Source organism: Girardinichthys multiradiatus, chromosome 10 (genome assembly GCF_021462225.1).
Source record: "Girardinichthys multiradiatus isolate DD_20200921_A chromosome 10, DD_fGirMul_XY1, whole genome shotgun sequence".
Lineage (NCBI taxonomy): Eukaryota > Metazoa > Chordata > Actinopteri > Cyprinodontiformes > Goodeidae > Girardinichthys > Girardinichthys multiradiatus.
The window spans coordinates 13,811,591-13,825,867 of NC_061803.1; the positions used below are offsets into that span (position 1 = coordinate 13,811,591).

Sequence of the window (14,277 nt, forward strand, 5' to 3'; positions counted from 1 at the left end):
CTATCATTATTTGTGAATTTACAGACAAATCTGGTGAACAGCAGAAGATCAAGACCACAACTACAGACCAAGCCACACATTTACCTTTCGAGTAAATAAGAACGCTTATTTTCAAATTTAGATTCAGAAAAATACACCTAATTTTGAAACATCACTTTCCTTTTGTTCAATCTTTTCAGAAAAACACCCCACTTGACAGCAAATGAAGTCCACATTATCCAGCTGCACCCTCAAATGTTTATCTAGAATGTGTGAGTAACTCAGCAAAAGGCTCAGACTGTGAAAAAGCCATTCACTATCCAATGGATGTGGAGTTTTTACAAAAGGCCAGCAGATAGCATCAGGTCTGACGAAATGGAAGACGGTCCGTCCAAAGTGACCCGGCAAACAAATAGGACGATTTGTTGAGCCATTTGCAAGAGCTCAGATTCTCAGATTCCTATCTGCTTTCACCAGCACTCTGTCAAAGTTTGGAGTAAAGAAACTCATCATTTTAATACCCAAAACACGGCAGAAAAGTAATTCACACATTTGACATTCTTATAACTCAGAAATGACTCTAAGGATGTGAAGGCTACTGTTAGTCAAAAGATGACTGGTGATATGAGGGTTTAATTATTAAGCAAAAACGAGTTTACACCATCTTAAAAAGTCAATGACCCTCCTCCAATCTCACATAAAGTAACCCTAATCCCCTTATCATCAAACTCATAAAAAAGTGTTCTGAGTGAAAAGTAAACAGGCATGAGGTGCAGAACTGTGATCCATCTTCAGTGTTGCACAGCATCTGCCTTATCAGATGTGCCTGGAGTGGCAGGAGGGAAAGAGAATGTTTTATTAACTTAAATATGTTACTGCTCTTAATTAGCACCATATGTTCTGAGGCAGACAGAGAGAAAAAAACTTTATGTTTCTGATCATTAATCACTAAAACCTGTCTTCAGCTGAAGTCAGTGAGCAGCATAATCCCCCTTGTAATCCATTCAGGGCAAAATTAACCTTTTTGTCTATGCAAGACCAGTTTTCTTCCTGTACATGTTTCCAAGGTGAAGATTAAGTGAGTCATGAAAAAGAAATAAATTTTGCTCTACTAACATTACATCATTGTTCTATTCTTCTTCTTATTGTAACTAATACAACAGGTGGAGCTAGCCATAGGCTCTAGGTGAATGTGGATCCGTGTGGATCTCATAAATGTAGGTTTTCCTTAATAAAGCTTAATACATACTCCACACAAACAGAGAAATTTGTTCTGTCTCCCAGAGCTGCAGACCAAACAGCATTATTCTGTTCTAGCAGTTTGTTCTTGAAGCATATTCTCGACGCCATATTTTTCTTCTGCTGTGTTTGAGAAGTGGGTGTGGTGCTGTGGAAGAGATCTATGTAGACATAGAGGTTCTGAACTTGAGTACTTGTAAAGCATGACATGCTTGGCCAGGAGGAAGTTTGTTCTTGTTCTTGCAGTGTCAAGTAAAAGCAAAAATGCCTCTGTTCTTGCTGATCTGTGTGACATCAGATAGCGAGAAATTTTGTTTTTATTTTTTTAAAAGGATAACAGGCAATAGGGGTACAGCTGAAGAACAAAAGAAGGACTAATCTATAAAGTAACTTTAGTTTGACTTTTGAGGATACAGTTGTGAGGAAATCCCCATTTAAAATACTTTGAGTGGGCGATGTTCATTGTGGGCAGTTTGGGTTGTTACAAAGACTACACTATCTGGATTTTAAGCTTTACTGCAGTTTTGAGGCCCAATGCTTTTGACTGATTTAGATTTTTCTTTCCCAAGACAGTAATCCATAAAGGAGAAAAGGGGGTTCCTTGACAAAAGTGCATCCAAGTGCGTGCTGTTGGTTGATTTCTAGACCAAACATGTTTTTTCTTTAGTTTTGATGCATTTCACAAAAAGAGGAAAAAAATTAAATAAATCAAAACATTAGATTTTGTTTTGCATTTGACCTGCTGATTGCTGTTCAGAGCCAACCCACAGGAAAACAAGCTGTATGATTGGTGTCTTTCTTCACACTAAACTGCATTAATTTATTAGTAAACTGTGAAGCCATTTCATATAAATAAAATGTTGGATCCATACCGCCCAGCTTGGGCATATTTCTGTGTCATAAGAGTGTTGGCAGACTAGAGCCAATTAATTACTCTCTCAGGGACTTGTTGCTAACCTGTCTATTAGCACTCTGTATGTGTGCTTCTTTTCTCACTGCTGGACAGCCACCCACACAGTGACCTTTGCGAAAGCTCTTCTGGTCGCACCAAGGGTGGAGGGTGTATAAAAAAATACCATTAATGGCACTTTTGGCTTCACTCTCCCCAGGGGAAGTCTGCCAAAATGAGCCCTGGTCTCTTATTTTCTCCTATCAGCTGGCCAAGAGCGAAGAGTAGGAAGAGATAGAGAAGGTGGGGAACAGAGAGAATACTTCGAAGCTGTTCAGATTATCCAATCCAGTTGGCATTGCATGTGGTTGCTTATTGACTGGCTCACCTACTGTGAAGTTTTACAGCCTTTCATGTAGCACTGAAATATAAACTTGGTAAGCCAATTATTTACATTTTACACATATATAACCCACAGTACAAATGTCAAGCAAATTTGCTGTGTAACTTCACTTATCCTCTGTTCGTCATTACCCCGAATCTGTAACTGGATTGCTATCAGCATCTCTCTCATCTGTCTGAGCAAGAGGCAGTGCAGTAGATAAAAATTTGGAATTTATGATAGGAGTTTAATCTTTATTGGTGCCGCAACCGGTGTGTAGCATGACAAGAGTTGTGGTGACAGAGCTGAGTGATGTTTCTGCTGTGCTGAAAAGATGAGACAACATTTATTAGGAAAAGCACAATCTCCTCGTTTAAAAGGAGTTTCATTGCAGCATTTACGGCAGCTTCTGTTTGAGAATCTCTGATTTTCAACCATGAATGTTTAAATCCACCTGAACAAATGAACTAAATTGTTTATTTGCAAATCTCAGTGTTTATTTCCTGTTTTCCACAGCCAGGAGGCATGCTTGTTCATTTAGTTGTTCACAGTTGTTCCTGTCTGTGTTACTCAGGTGATTTCCATATAACTTCTTCTTTTCTCACCACATTGCTAGTGAGATAAGTTCCAGCACTCTGGCCTGAGCAGAATAAGCTATATGTAAATTAAAAACCTCAGCTGCATGGAAATTGCTCCATCTCCGTTTAGGGCTACCGGTAGTAAACAACTTTGAGGGATTTCATCAACTGAAAATTTAAAAAGATTAAGCAACAGGATTTGTGATCAGCTGATATTACAGTAGTTTAGGGCAAGATGTCCAAATTGTGGCCTGGGGGCCACTTGCGGCCCTTGGAATGATTTTGTGCAGCCCCCGACTGCACAGTTAATGCAGATGGACAAAATCCTTTCACTCACATATAAAAATCTTTTTAAATGACAAGTGTAATGTACAACACAAAGTATGGCCTTTAATTTTATTTTAATAGGACAACAAGCTTTCAGGGATTTTTACTCAAAATCAGACTGGGCACACTCACTTATAAAACTTGGCTAAACACAGCAAGTGTTGTCCAAGAGTGAGTGTCCCAACAATGCATGGACAATTACATAAGCGCTGGACAATATATCATATCAGTTTGGACATAATGGAATAGATTGTTTGGAGTGCAATATTTGTTGGCTGTTGTCTATAATACATTCAAATCAGTCAATATGACCAAAAGAATCATAATTAAAGTTATTATCAAATATATTCTTTAGAATTTTATTCAGCCAAAAAGTCGGCCCTCAACAACAACCATTGTTATTCATGTGGTCAATGGGGAAAAATAATTGGAAATGGTCTGAACTTATGTAGCGCCTTTCCAGTCATACAGACCACTCAAAGTGCTTTACACTAGAGCCACATTCACCCAATTGCACTCACTGACACTCACACATTCATACACCAATAGGCAGATCGGTAGGCAACTTGAGGTTAAGTGCCTTGCCCAGGGGCACATCAACATATGGCAGGAGGAAGCTGGAATCAAACCCACAACCTTCTGATTGCAAGACGACTAATCTTCCTACTGAGCCACAGTCGCATTTCCCACAGTTCCCGCCAATCAAACAATCCAAACTGATTCCATGCAATAAGGGACAGGTGCCATGTTTGCTGTGTTGTAATGTTTAAGAAGGGGGAACACCAAGAATATTTGTGAAAGATTTACGAGACAGCCTTAGCTTGTAAGAGTGCTGTTCTCTAACTAATGTTTCTAACAACAGTTTGACTCATTTTGCTGATGGGATTTTTATGTTTCAATAAAAGCTACAGACAAATGTTCTCTTAGTCTCTAATTTATAGCTAAATCAGCCTAAACAACTTCCACTGTAAAATAACAAAACAAGAAATGCTTACAAAGATACAGTAAAAATACACAAAAAGTGATCAGATTAAACTGAAGGAGCTGATTAAGATGAATGGATCCAAGGTCAGAAATGTCACCTGAATTAGAGAGGTATAGCCGGCTTTGTTAGCAACTAACTTTAGTTTAGTCTCCTTGAGGAGGTTCTCACTGACTTTCTGCTTGACAACTGTCAAGTCAGCAGTCCATGATCAAAGTGCCACATTATGGCCATAACGTAACATTTCTGCTTTAAAAATCCTGTTTTTTCTTCTTATGTGATATTCAAATCTCCAGAATAAGTAAGTGTTGGGTTTTTATTAGCTCCATGCCATAGTCCTCAAAATGAACTAAAATAAATGCTTGGAATATATCACTCTGTGTAATGGCCCATATCTGACTTTCATTTTTGAGTTGCAAGAATGAAATAAATTAACTTTTGAATAACATTATAATTTATTGAGATGCACCTGTATTTCCCACCCAGTCAATATATGAGCACAGTAATGGCATGAATGTTAATTAGATGACTGATACATTACAATGATACCAAGACTGACAGCGTAAAAGCAAGTGGGCTGGAGTCCAAACTGTACCTTTAATCTACTTAGAGGACCTAAACGATTCTCAATTTCCAAGTAATACCTCATATACGTCCTTTAAGACATGGCTCTGCAATAAAAATAGATTAATCAATAGAGATCATTCTGGAACGAATAAATAAAAAGGTCAACAACAGAGGAAAGCAAGAAAGGAAAATGAGCTGCACATAACAAGAACAAATCATTTCAGGCTGTTAAATGTAAAACACTGTCTGTATTACCCATCCAAAGCTCTTTTTTTTTTTTGCATTTCAACCCATTAGAAATATGCTATACAAACTTAAAGTCTAGAAATCCTTGTTGAAAACTTAAAAGTTTAGATGCAAATATGGACCTTACTTTAGTTACCATTTGACCCGATACGGCCTCCAAGCAATGACCCCACAGTTAATGGATGACAATATGCACTTTCTACCAGGCAGAGGCCACTCAGGAGGGCGCAGTGACTCCTCGTCACCCTCATTTACCCCGGCCTCGCTAATGAAAGATGACAAATAAGATGAGAAAAGAAAGGTGCTAGGCAGCAGCTTAACAAGTCCTTTATTACTCATTCACGACTCTCATCTTCCCCGCAGACTTTCCTATCGAACCGGACAGGACACCGCCAACTGTGACACATGCCGGAACAGCGCATGCATTATTTACAGGTGAGTGGTCGTTCATCTTCAAAGACAAAAAGATCCACGTGTAACCTGTCCTTTTTACTTGAGAGAAAGCAAAAAGGTGAAAAAGGGCCGGGCGAGCAGAAGGGAAGAGGCACTGGATGTGGGGCTAATGTGAAATGCTGCTCATTAGCGGCTAGTGGGCATGGGACATTTACACAGCACCATTTCTCTCAAAACCTATATATCTTTATCCGACTGTCCAATTATCCCCTCACACCATTTTATTCAGCGACCGGTGCCAAGCAGGTGTGCAGTTAGCAGGACAAAAGGGTGAGCGGCTGAAATGCAGAGAGGTCGCATCCAAGAACATTGAGTGAACACAGGGCTGTGAAAGGTTAAATTAATTAACATCAAACATCATAAAATATCATTGTTGGGTGCAGTTGCCATGCCAACTCAAACACCAAGCTTAGCCTCCAATATACATATTTTATAAGCCGTAAAGCACCATCAGTTAACCAGTATAAAAAGGTAACATCTCATTAATGAACACATAAGCATTTAACAGTTTTATCACAAGAGCGGTTCCAGTTCTAAAGCTGGTTCTTAAATGGGTCTAATATAGTTTGCTTTTCAACAGAAAAAGAGCTTGAAAACAAAACCATTACATTATTCCACTTAAAACACCTCCTCTAGCAACTGGTTGTTTTAGTGTTTGATCAAGAAATGGTTAGGAAAATGTCATAGTCTGCCTTATATACATTCATTTAGCATAAACTGAGTTTGTTGGCCAAAATGCATAACAGGCTTTTAGACTAAATCTGTAATAGTGCAGTAGTATTTTCTTTTCAAAGAATGGAGATAGACAATAGACCTTCACATTTAAATCAATGCTTTACAATTATTCAATAAAAACCACAAACCATTTTGAGAGAGTTTATTAAATGTAGATTGTGACTGTGGGAAAAAGATTTTCACAGTGTCAGTGTTTTTTTTATAATGGAGTCGGAGGAAGCCCGGACATGTCTGAAGCATCTAAGAACAGTATTTTCTATGACATGAGAGAGCAATACTTTTAACTGACAACAGGAAGGCTAAACGGAGTTTAGCAAACCTTTGAGCCATCTACCTTTGTTATAGAACATGCTAGACTTGGACATGTTGGAAGTAGTTTTAAATACCAGAGTTGCAGTAAGGACCAAGATTCTCCATGAAATACATGAATACTGCTGATTTTAATTTGCAAACTGTGCAAACCACGCTCATAGCTAACATGAGATTCTAAAGGACGTTTACAATATGAAAATGTTTTACTTTGCTTTAAAATATTATTTAAACCAACTGCTGCTTTTACAAGTATTGATCAAATGGGCAAAAATCCAAATTGGAAGATTAAACTTTTACAAAAAAGCATCTCTAGGTTTGGTGAGATATTATATTTGAACAAAAAGAGATTTGACAGACATCCAATGAACAAAGTTGATATTACTGTCAAAGTCCAAGTGCCTGGTTCCAACTGAAACCTTCTCAGGAAATTCTGACACAAGGTGAAGAAGAATATGTGACAGTATTATGTAGGCAGAAAAGTAGACCAAATAGACAGAAGGAAGTAAAGACGAGGGACAAAAAAGAAGATTTATAAGGTACAAGGAGGGTATGAAGCTATCAATAACGTATAAATGTATTTAATGGTCACTGCCGCTCCTGACAGTGTGTTTCTCCTCTCTTGAGAATCATTTAAATCATATTCTATCTCAAACTCTCATCACAGAGATGAGCTGAGTTTAAGTTAATGACGGCATATGATGTAATGTACACAGACAGGGCGTTAAGTAAAAGGAAATGGGTTAAAGGGTGAATAACTTAAAAATGAACTTGCTGATGGAATGGCCACCAAATTATTTCTCTAATCAGCGACTGCTAAGCCTCTGGTTAAACTTTTACATGTCCTGAAAAATCCAGTAGTTGCATAAAGCTCAAGTCAGCTGAGATAACATTTGTTAGATCTGTACAAATGAATGTGTGTTCCCTACATTACTTAATGGTATAATGAGATAAAAGTTTAATTATCGAATCAAATATCAATAAAGATGTAAAATGTTCAAATAAGAACTATAAAATGTGTTTTCTTTTGATCACACTTCAATGAAATTTAGTGTCATCTGTAAAACACAAGGTTTCAGAGAGAATGTCATACACTGCAAACATGAAAAATCCACATTTTCTTCTAAAACTGTACCAATCAATTGAAAAGCTACATTTTTGGAGGGTGAGAAGAAAAACAGAAACTCTGCACTTAACAGGGCTCATTTTTTGACAAACCTTGTCAGCACTTGGCAAGGTTTCCACTTGATAAAGGGCAGAAATACCCCACAGAGCCGTTTAAAGGTTGCTACACTGACTCTGTTCATCTTTAAGACACTCACTCAACATGGTTAATAGCAGTGATTGGACACAGAATCAAATATAGCAGTTGTATTCACAGAGGCAGAGGGATTAAACAACAATCTAATTACTCAGATCTCCATGAAAACAACCTATCTGGAGGTGGAGGAACACAGAATCGGAAGAAGAGGCACGGAAAAAAAAAAGATGCAGCATTTCGGTATGTGGGAAGAACAGCTGTCAATGGTGTCTAGCAGGATTTCCTTGTTTTCTTGCTCTTCTAGCGCTGCCGTTAACTTTTTACGTGAGCCTTTTTAAATATGTGGTAAAACGTTTGACGTTCACGACAGTGATTGCAGAGAGTGCCCTGTAATTTCTGAAACCTTTCATTTCTATGCCACCAGCGCTCAAGCAACATCCGTGAGTAAAACAAATGCATTAAGATTTATGCACGGAACTTTAAGACTACAGTCCTATCTTAAAACAATATGTGTAAATCCTAAAAATAAGGCTGAATGGAGCAATTTATAATTTCAACATGTTCTCCAAAAAGAAATGTTTTAAAATTTTTGACATTTAAATATTTCATCAAAAGTTGAAATGAGGGCAGCAAAACGGTAGGAGCACCCCAAATAAACAGAAGCAAGAGGAGCATGTTGCAATATTATGAGGCAGTAAAAAAGGCCCCTTGAGAGAGGCACGAAGTTCAATATTTGGTAGAAAAACAAATCCTGCAAATACCAATTGGGTAAACATTTTTGGAAAAAGACAAATCATCATTTGCTGTATATAATGTCATCTAAAAACCTCAGCTAATCTGCTGAAATGCACAAAACACACGGCCAAAAAACAAACTGTGCTCTTTCAGCTCTCCAGGGTGAATCATTTGGTGTTAAGATCCAATGATTCACCAAGTTCACCAAGCTATTAAAAATGCTGGCTAAACCATTATGGACAGGAAAAAGCACATCAGAATTTAACAAAAAATCCTTTGGAAATTAAGGACACCACATTCTCCAGGAAGGATCCAGATTGTTAGTGCTTGGTTCAAAAGTCTGGATCTCTTATAGTTCAGAATTGCATTGTATAACTGGAAACCTAAAAATCTAGATATGCAATATTAGTGTGGAAAGGTGTACACACAACCTTTTTTTAAATCTTTGTTAATAAAACCTTGATGCAAACCTTAAGCATCATCCCAATGTTTTTGGAAAGGGTACAAAATGGGAGTAGAAATGGCAAAAAAGCACATTGTCCTGAAGATTTTGACCCCTGGCTCTGACCTATAGAAGCAGCAGCAGCAGCAATAGGCAATAAAAAAAATCCTAACACTTTTAACATGATCAGGTCAACCTGCCATGGCCTACTGTGCTAGAACTAGAGAACTAGAGTAATCACTATACACCCTTAGTGTTGCTTCAATCTGTAATTGATTTTACATTTGTGTTACATTGTGCAGCTCTTTGGTTAGTGCTGAAGTCGGTCTGATGACTCCAGTAAACATTAGGGTCCATAAATCATTTTACCAGAGGTTAGTAAGGAGTAAGCTGTGCAGCCTTTTAATATAATCAATTTGTCCAGAGTGTATGGTGTAATCCAGCAAACACTTAGCATAACAACAGTGCCAGGTCAATGATAAAGTTAGTATATGGGCTCGCACTTCAAAACAGAATCCAAGAGCTGCTTTAGTTTCTTGTCTTTGCCTGCTCCTGCTTTTCCTCATTTTTAACCATCTCCAATTATTTCGTCCCATCATAGTCTGTATTCAGGCGTTCTATGAACAAAAAGTGTGAACTCAAATAAAAATGGTGGATTAATAAAATGTTGATGACATTGAAGAAGGATAAGATAAAAAAATAAAAAAAACTTCTTTGTTTATATAATCCAAGAATGCTGAGGGGAGAAGTGAAAAAACACAGCAGGAGGCATAAGAGACAGATAAGGAATACGATGAAAACGATGTGTAATCCCATTTACTTCACACCGTACTGGTATGGGTTAGTGTGCTGATCAAACAGTGAGATACAGCGCCTGGCAAATGTATTCATATCCCTTGAACGTTTTTATATTTATATTACTTAATGTATTTCACTGACAAACATGTGATAAACTAACCCGAAGCAGTGCATGATCATGAAGGTGAACGAAATTACACAATTTTATTTTAAATTAAAGTTTTGTATTCTGATGTATTCACCTTCTTTAATCTGATTCCCCTAAATAAAATCCACTGCAACAAATTGCCTTCAGAAGTCAATTAATCAGTAAATAGAGTCTATCTGTTTACAAATTAAATGTGTGGTGTGCCTTTGTATTTAGGATCTTCCACTGCGATCACAGGTGAAAGTCTGTTTAGGGTCACTGTCCTGCTGGAATCGGAGTCTCCATCCTAGTTCGAAGTCTTATTGCATCTTCTAACAGGTTTTCTCCCAGGATTGTCCTGTATTCAGCTCCATTTTCCCCATCAAAACTTGGGATAATGTTTTATAGCCTAACCCTCTTTTAAACACCTCCACTCTTAACCTCTGACCTGTCAGGTGTGTTTATCTGGAAGAAATTTTGAAAACCATGCACCATTTTCCTCCCACATTAATTTGGCTCTACTGAGTTTTGATCCATCGCCTAAACCCAATCCCCAAAACATACATGGTTTGTGGCTGAGACATGACAAAATGTGGAAAGGTCCAATGGGTATGAATCCTTTTGCAAGAAGTCGATTCGGGACATCGCGACCACAGAGTATCGAAGTTTTTCACTGGATAACAGTGACTTCCCATTAGTACAATTCTGTTTTTTCCACATCTTATTTTTAATTTCGACTCAAAGCGTAACAATTGATCATTAGACTAATTATCTAATGTCATACATGCTTTGAAAAACAATGAGCAGCACAGACTAAAAACGCAGAAATTCAAAGGTAATGGTTTTTAAAAAGGTTTTAAAATTCAACCTAGTCTGCAAGGCTTTGAGAAAATTAATTTGCTGAAGCCTGAAGATCACATATAAATTATGGATATTACTGATCAAGGCTGTTCTGTTGCACAACTCAGCTGGAGGAGGATCTCTCTTTTTGTTGAAGCATATTCTTTTCCAACATGGTGGGAAAGCTGGTTGCCATGGCTACAAAAGCGAGTCTCCACAGGACAAATAGCGTCAAGGGACAGTGCGGACAATCGAGCAGAGCCCATTCGCACTTCGGACAGATAAGAGTAAACAAAGGACAGACAAGGCGAGAATGTGTAACCGCAGGGGGATAAAAAACATATTAAGAAACAAACATTTTTAAAGTGGTAGAAAAAGGCAGAGGAAAATCGAGTGTTGCAGGGATTTTTTATTTTCTTTAAATGTACAGACATATTACAAAGGAGCCAGTGAGAGAAAGTCCGGGGGAGAGTTTAAAGCTTCAGGTTCCAAAGTGCTTTTTCCCATTTGTTCTGATCCAACAAACCACTCCGAGTAGTGGCAGGAAGGGGACAAGTAAATGCAAACAACCTTTCAAATTTTGCTTTCAGCAAAACATGGAGTAACACAGCAAGGTCCGCCACACTTTCATTACTTTCATTTAACTGCATTTTGAAGACCTTTTAGGCGTGATTTGAATTAAATTTCTCCCTTCTGCAATTTGTTTCCACTTAGAAACATTATTCATTTTTAAATGTTCCGTCATTTCAAAAATAAAGCACATCCTTATACATTTTAACTTTTGATTCTCAAATATATGATCATATTCATGCATTTATCTCATAGACAGCAAAGGGCCATGGTGATGCAGCTGGAGAATAAGCCCTGATCGTGACCATCTATTTAAGTCATAAGCAGTTTGTTCAGTTGCAACTTTGCAAACCTTAGGCCGTTTCCTTCTAAAGCAAATAAGTCTCTTTCTGACTGTCATGAATTGGAGCTTTTAATAAGCTAACTGAAGTCCATAAAGTCAGAGAAAAAACTTGTTTTTCTTTCAAATCTAAGATGCCTGTTGGTTTGTCTCAGGTTTTATTAGGTTCACTTCAAGGACCAAGGAATTTTTCTTAACCATACCTAAACTTACCTAAAAGTAAAGCATGTGTTATTCAGATATGTACAGAGGATCTTAACATCCCTGTTAAAAAAGTTATGCTTTGGAGATGAAAAAAAAAAAGACCAGAGAAAATCACTAAAAGAATTTATTTTTTAAATGTGACTTAAATGTTTCACTAATGTCCTATTTGTTATGTCTTGTGTTGTTTTTACCCCAAACAAAGTTTTTGGAGTTGTGACACAAAATTGTAAATCTGGTTTCACCGGAACAGAAAATTTTTTCCCACGTGGTTTTTAGAGCCAAGCTCAGTTGTTTTATTAGGAAGGTTTTAATTTGCATATAAATTTATTAGTCCAGGCAAATGGAGAATACAGTAGATTTTCTGTCACATGTTTAACATGACCAGTACGTCTCTCAACCTCTTTGCAGCCTCACTGACCAGTTTACATCTTGTATTTATTCACTTTGGGAGAAACATCCACTTTTTTCATACAGTTGTCCTATATTCTTTGCAATTATATATATGTCTGTGGGTTTGCTGCCATTCTCCTAATTGATACCTTTGTTGAATGAAATATCTCAGTGTTTTGTCATTTTCATGCAATCTATGGCTTAATTTTAAGAAAGCAAATTAATAATGTTCAAAGAAATCCTACTTAGACAACCTTATGTCAGGTTAATCAGATCCACATAAGTGACAGTAGGTGTACTTATGATACTGAAATCGGTTGACTAGCTTAGTTTGTTGTTAAGCAGGTAAAAAAAAAAAAAATCACAATAAAATCTTTTGTGATTTTAGTTTTTAAAATTATTAAATGTTCTTGGCCCATGAGCACTTTCAGTGCCCACGTGACTAAACGTTTGGACACCCCTGCATGTTTGACACAGGCCGTGTGGGAAAGACTGAAGACGTTAAAACTTTGTTTGAGCCACTGTTGTGAAACTGATTTATATATCAACAACAGCTCACTCTTCTTACATTTGGAGAGAGAGACATCCATTGATGAAACATTTTTCATGGTTCTGCAAGAGCTAGCTTATTTTTGTGGCCTTTGTATTATATTTAATATTCTGCACAACCCAGTACTCTTACTCATTTTTTATACTTTTCAGTTCTTTAAGCTAGGTTTGTATAGAGGTTATGAAAATTTGTCCAAAGGAATAATTTAACCCTGAAACATCTGCAGCAAGAGAAGTGACAGGTTGTGAGAATTTGCAATGTTTGAGTATAGCTAGCTGCTGTTGTGAAAGGTGTCACGATAGAAAGCACAGGTGCACATTAAGACTATTTTAAAAAGGGATTTGTTGGTATATATTTCATGAATTGTGTAAAAAAATGTATTATTTTGGTGGTTGTATCAGGATCAAGGTAGCGAAGCAGGCAGGCAAGACCCAGACTTACTGCAGCAAGGTAAATAATTCATAAAATAAACAAAAAACATCCTAAATGAAAAGAAAATTACCTCAATATTCATGAGCAAAGATGATGAACGGGCTCAGAAACATATGTGTAAAACAGGGATGACAGAAACTAATTAAACTATAGCTAAACAGAATAAAAACAACACAAAAAAAATAGGAAGGATGAAAACCAAACCAAAGTGAGACCAAGAACGACCCAAAGCAACGACTTGTGAGATTTCTGAAATTGTTCCTTTATTTACTTCCTAGACTTCATATGTGCTACCACTGTTAGGTTTCCCACCATCAAACTTGAAAAATTCAATTCAGGAGTAAAACTGGACTGCATAACTACACCATACTGTTCAACCAACCACGCAGTTCTAATGAATAAGAATGTTTGTGTTCTTTTCTTTTATAACATAAACTGAAATCCTCTGTGTACAACCGTTTTAAAATAAATATGATCGTACATAAACCTGTTATTTATTTGAGGTAGTACTTCCTTTAAAAAACTTTTGAGAGCCACCTCTGTACAGCATATTGCTCTATGCATACAAATGTTGGTTTACATTGACTCATTTTGAACACTTACTTCATCGTGCACAGGGAAACAAAATTTTAAAATAAGGAATTAATTGATTGTTTCTATTAGTGAGAGATGAACATTCCACCCAACTCCTTTCAACACTTTGCTGGTCTTTATGTAGAGTTATTTTCATGTAACAAACTAAAACAGAGTCTAGATTTGTCCACATACTTTCAAATGTGCATGGACAAATACACAAGGACAGCAGATGTGGATTTAGACCAATGTAATTACCAGCCAGTGATTTAATGATTAAAGCTGGTCTGAGTCAAACAAAAACAAAGGGCTGAGTGCAAGCTTGAGAA

At 37.1% G+C, this 14,277-nt stretch overlaps 2 protein-coding genes across 7 annotated transcripts in view; one reads left to right on the forward strand and one right to left on the reverse strand.

The window, feature by feature from the left end:
• dock1 (dedicator of cytokinesis 1) overlaps positions 1 to 14,277 on the reverse strand; it is a 308,112-nt gene that overhangs the window by 151,356 nt on the left and 142,479 nt on the right. The gene's annotated exons all lie outside the window — the stretch shown is intronic.
• LOC124874823 (inhibitory synaptic factor 2A) overlaps positions 1 to 14,277 on the forward strand; it is a 62,262-nt gene that overhangs the window by 42,026 nt on the left and 5,959 nt on the right. For both annotated transcript variants that reach the window (XM_047376377.1, XM_047376378.1), the window contains exon 3: positions 5,553 to 5,624. In XM_047376377.1, coding sequence (XP_047232333.1) covers positions 5,553 to 5,624 — 72 coding nt within the window. The remainder of the gene's footprint in view (positions 1 to 5,552; positions 5,625 to 14,277) is intronic.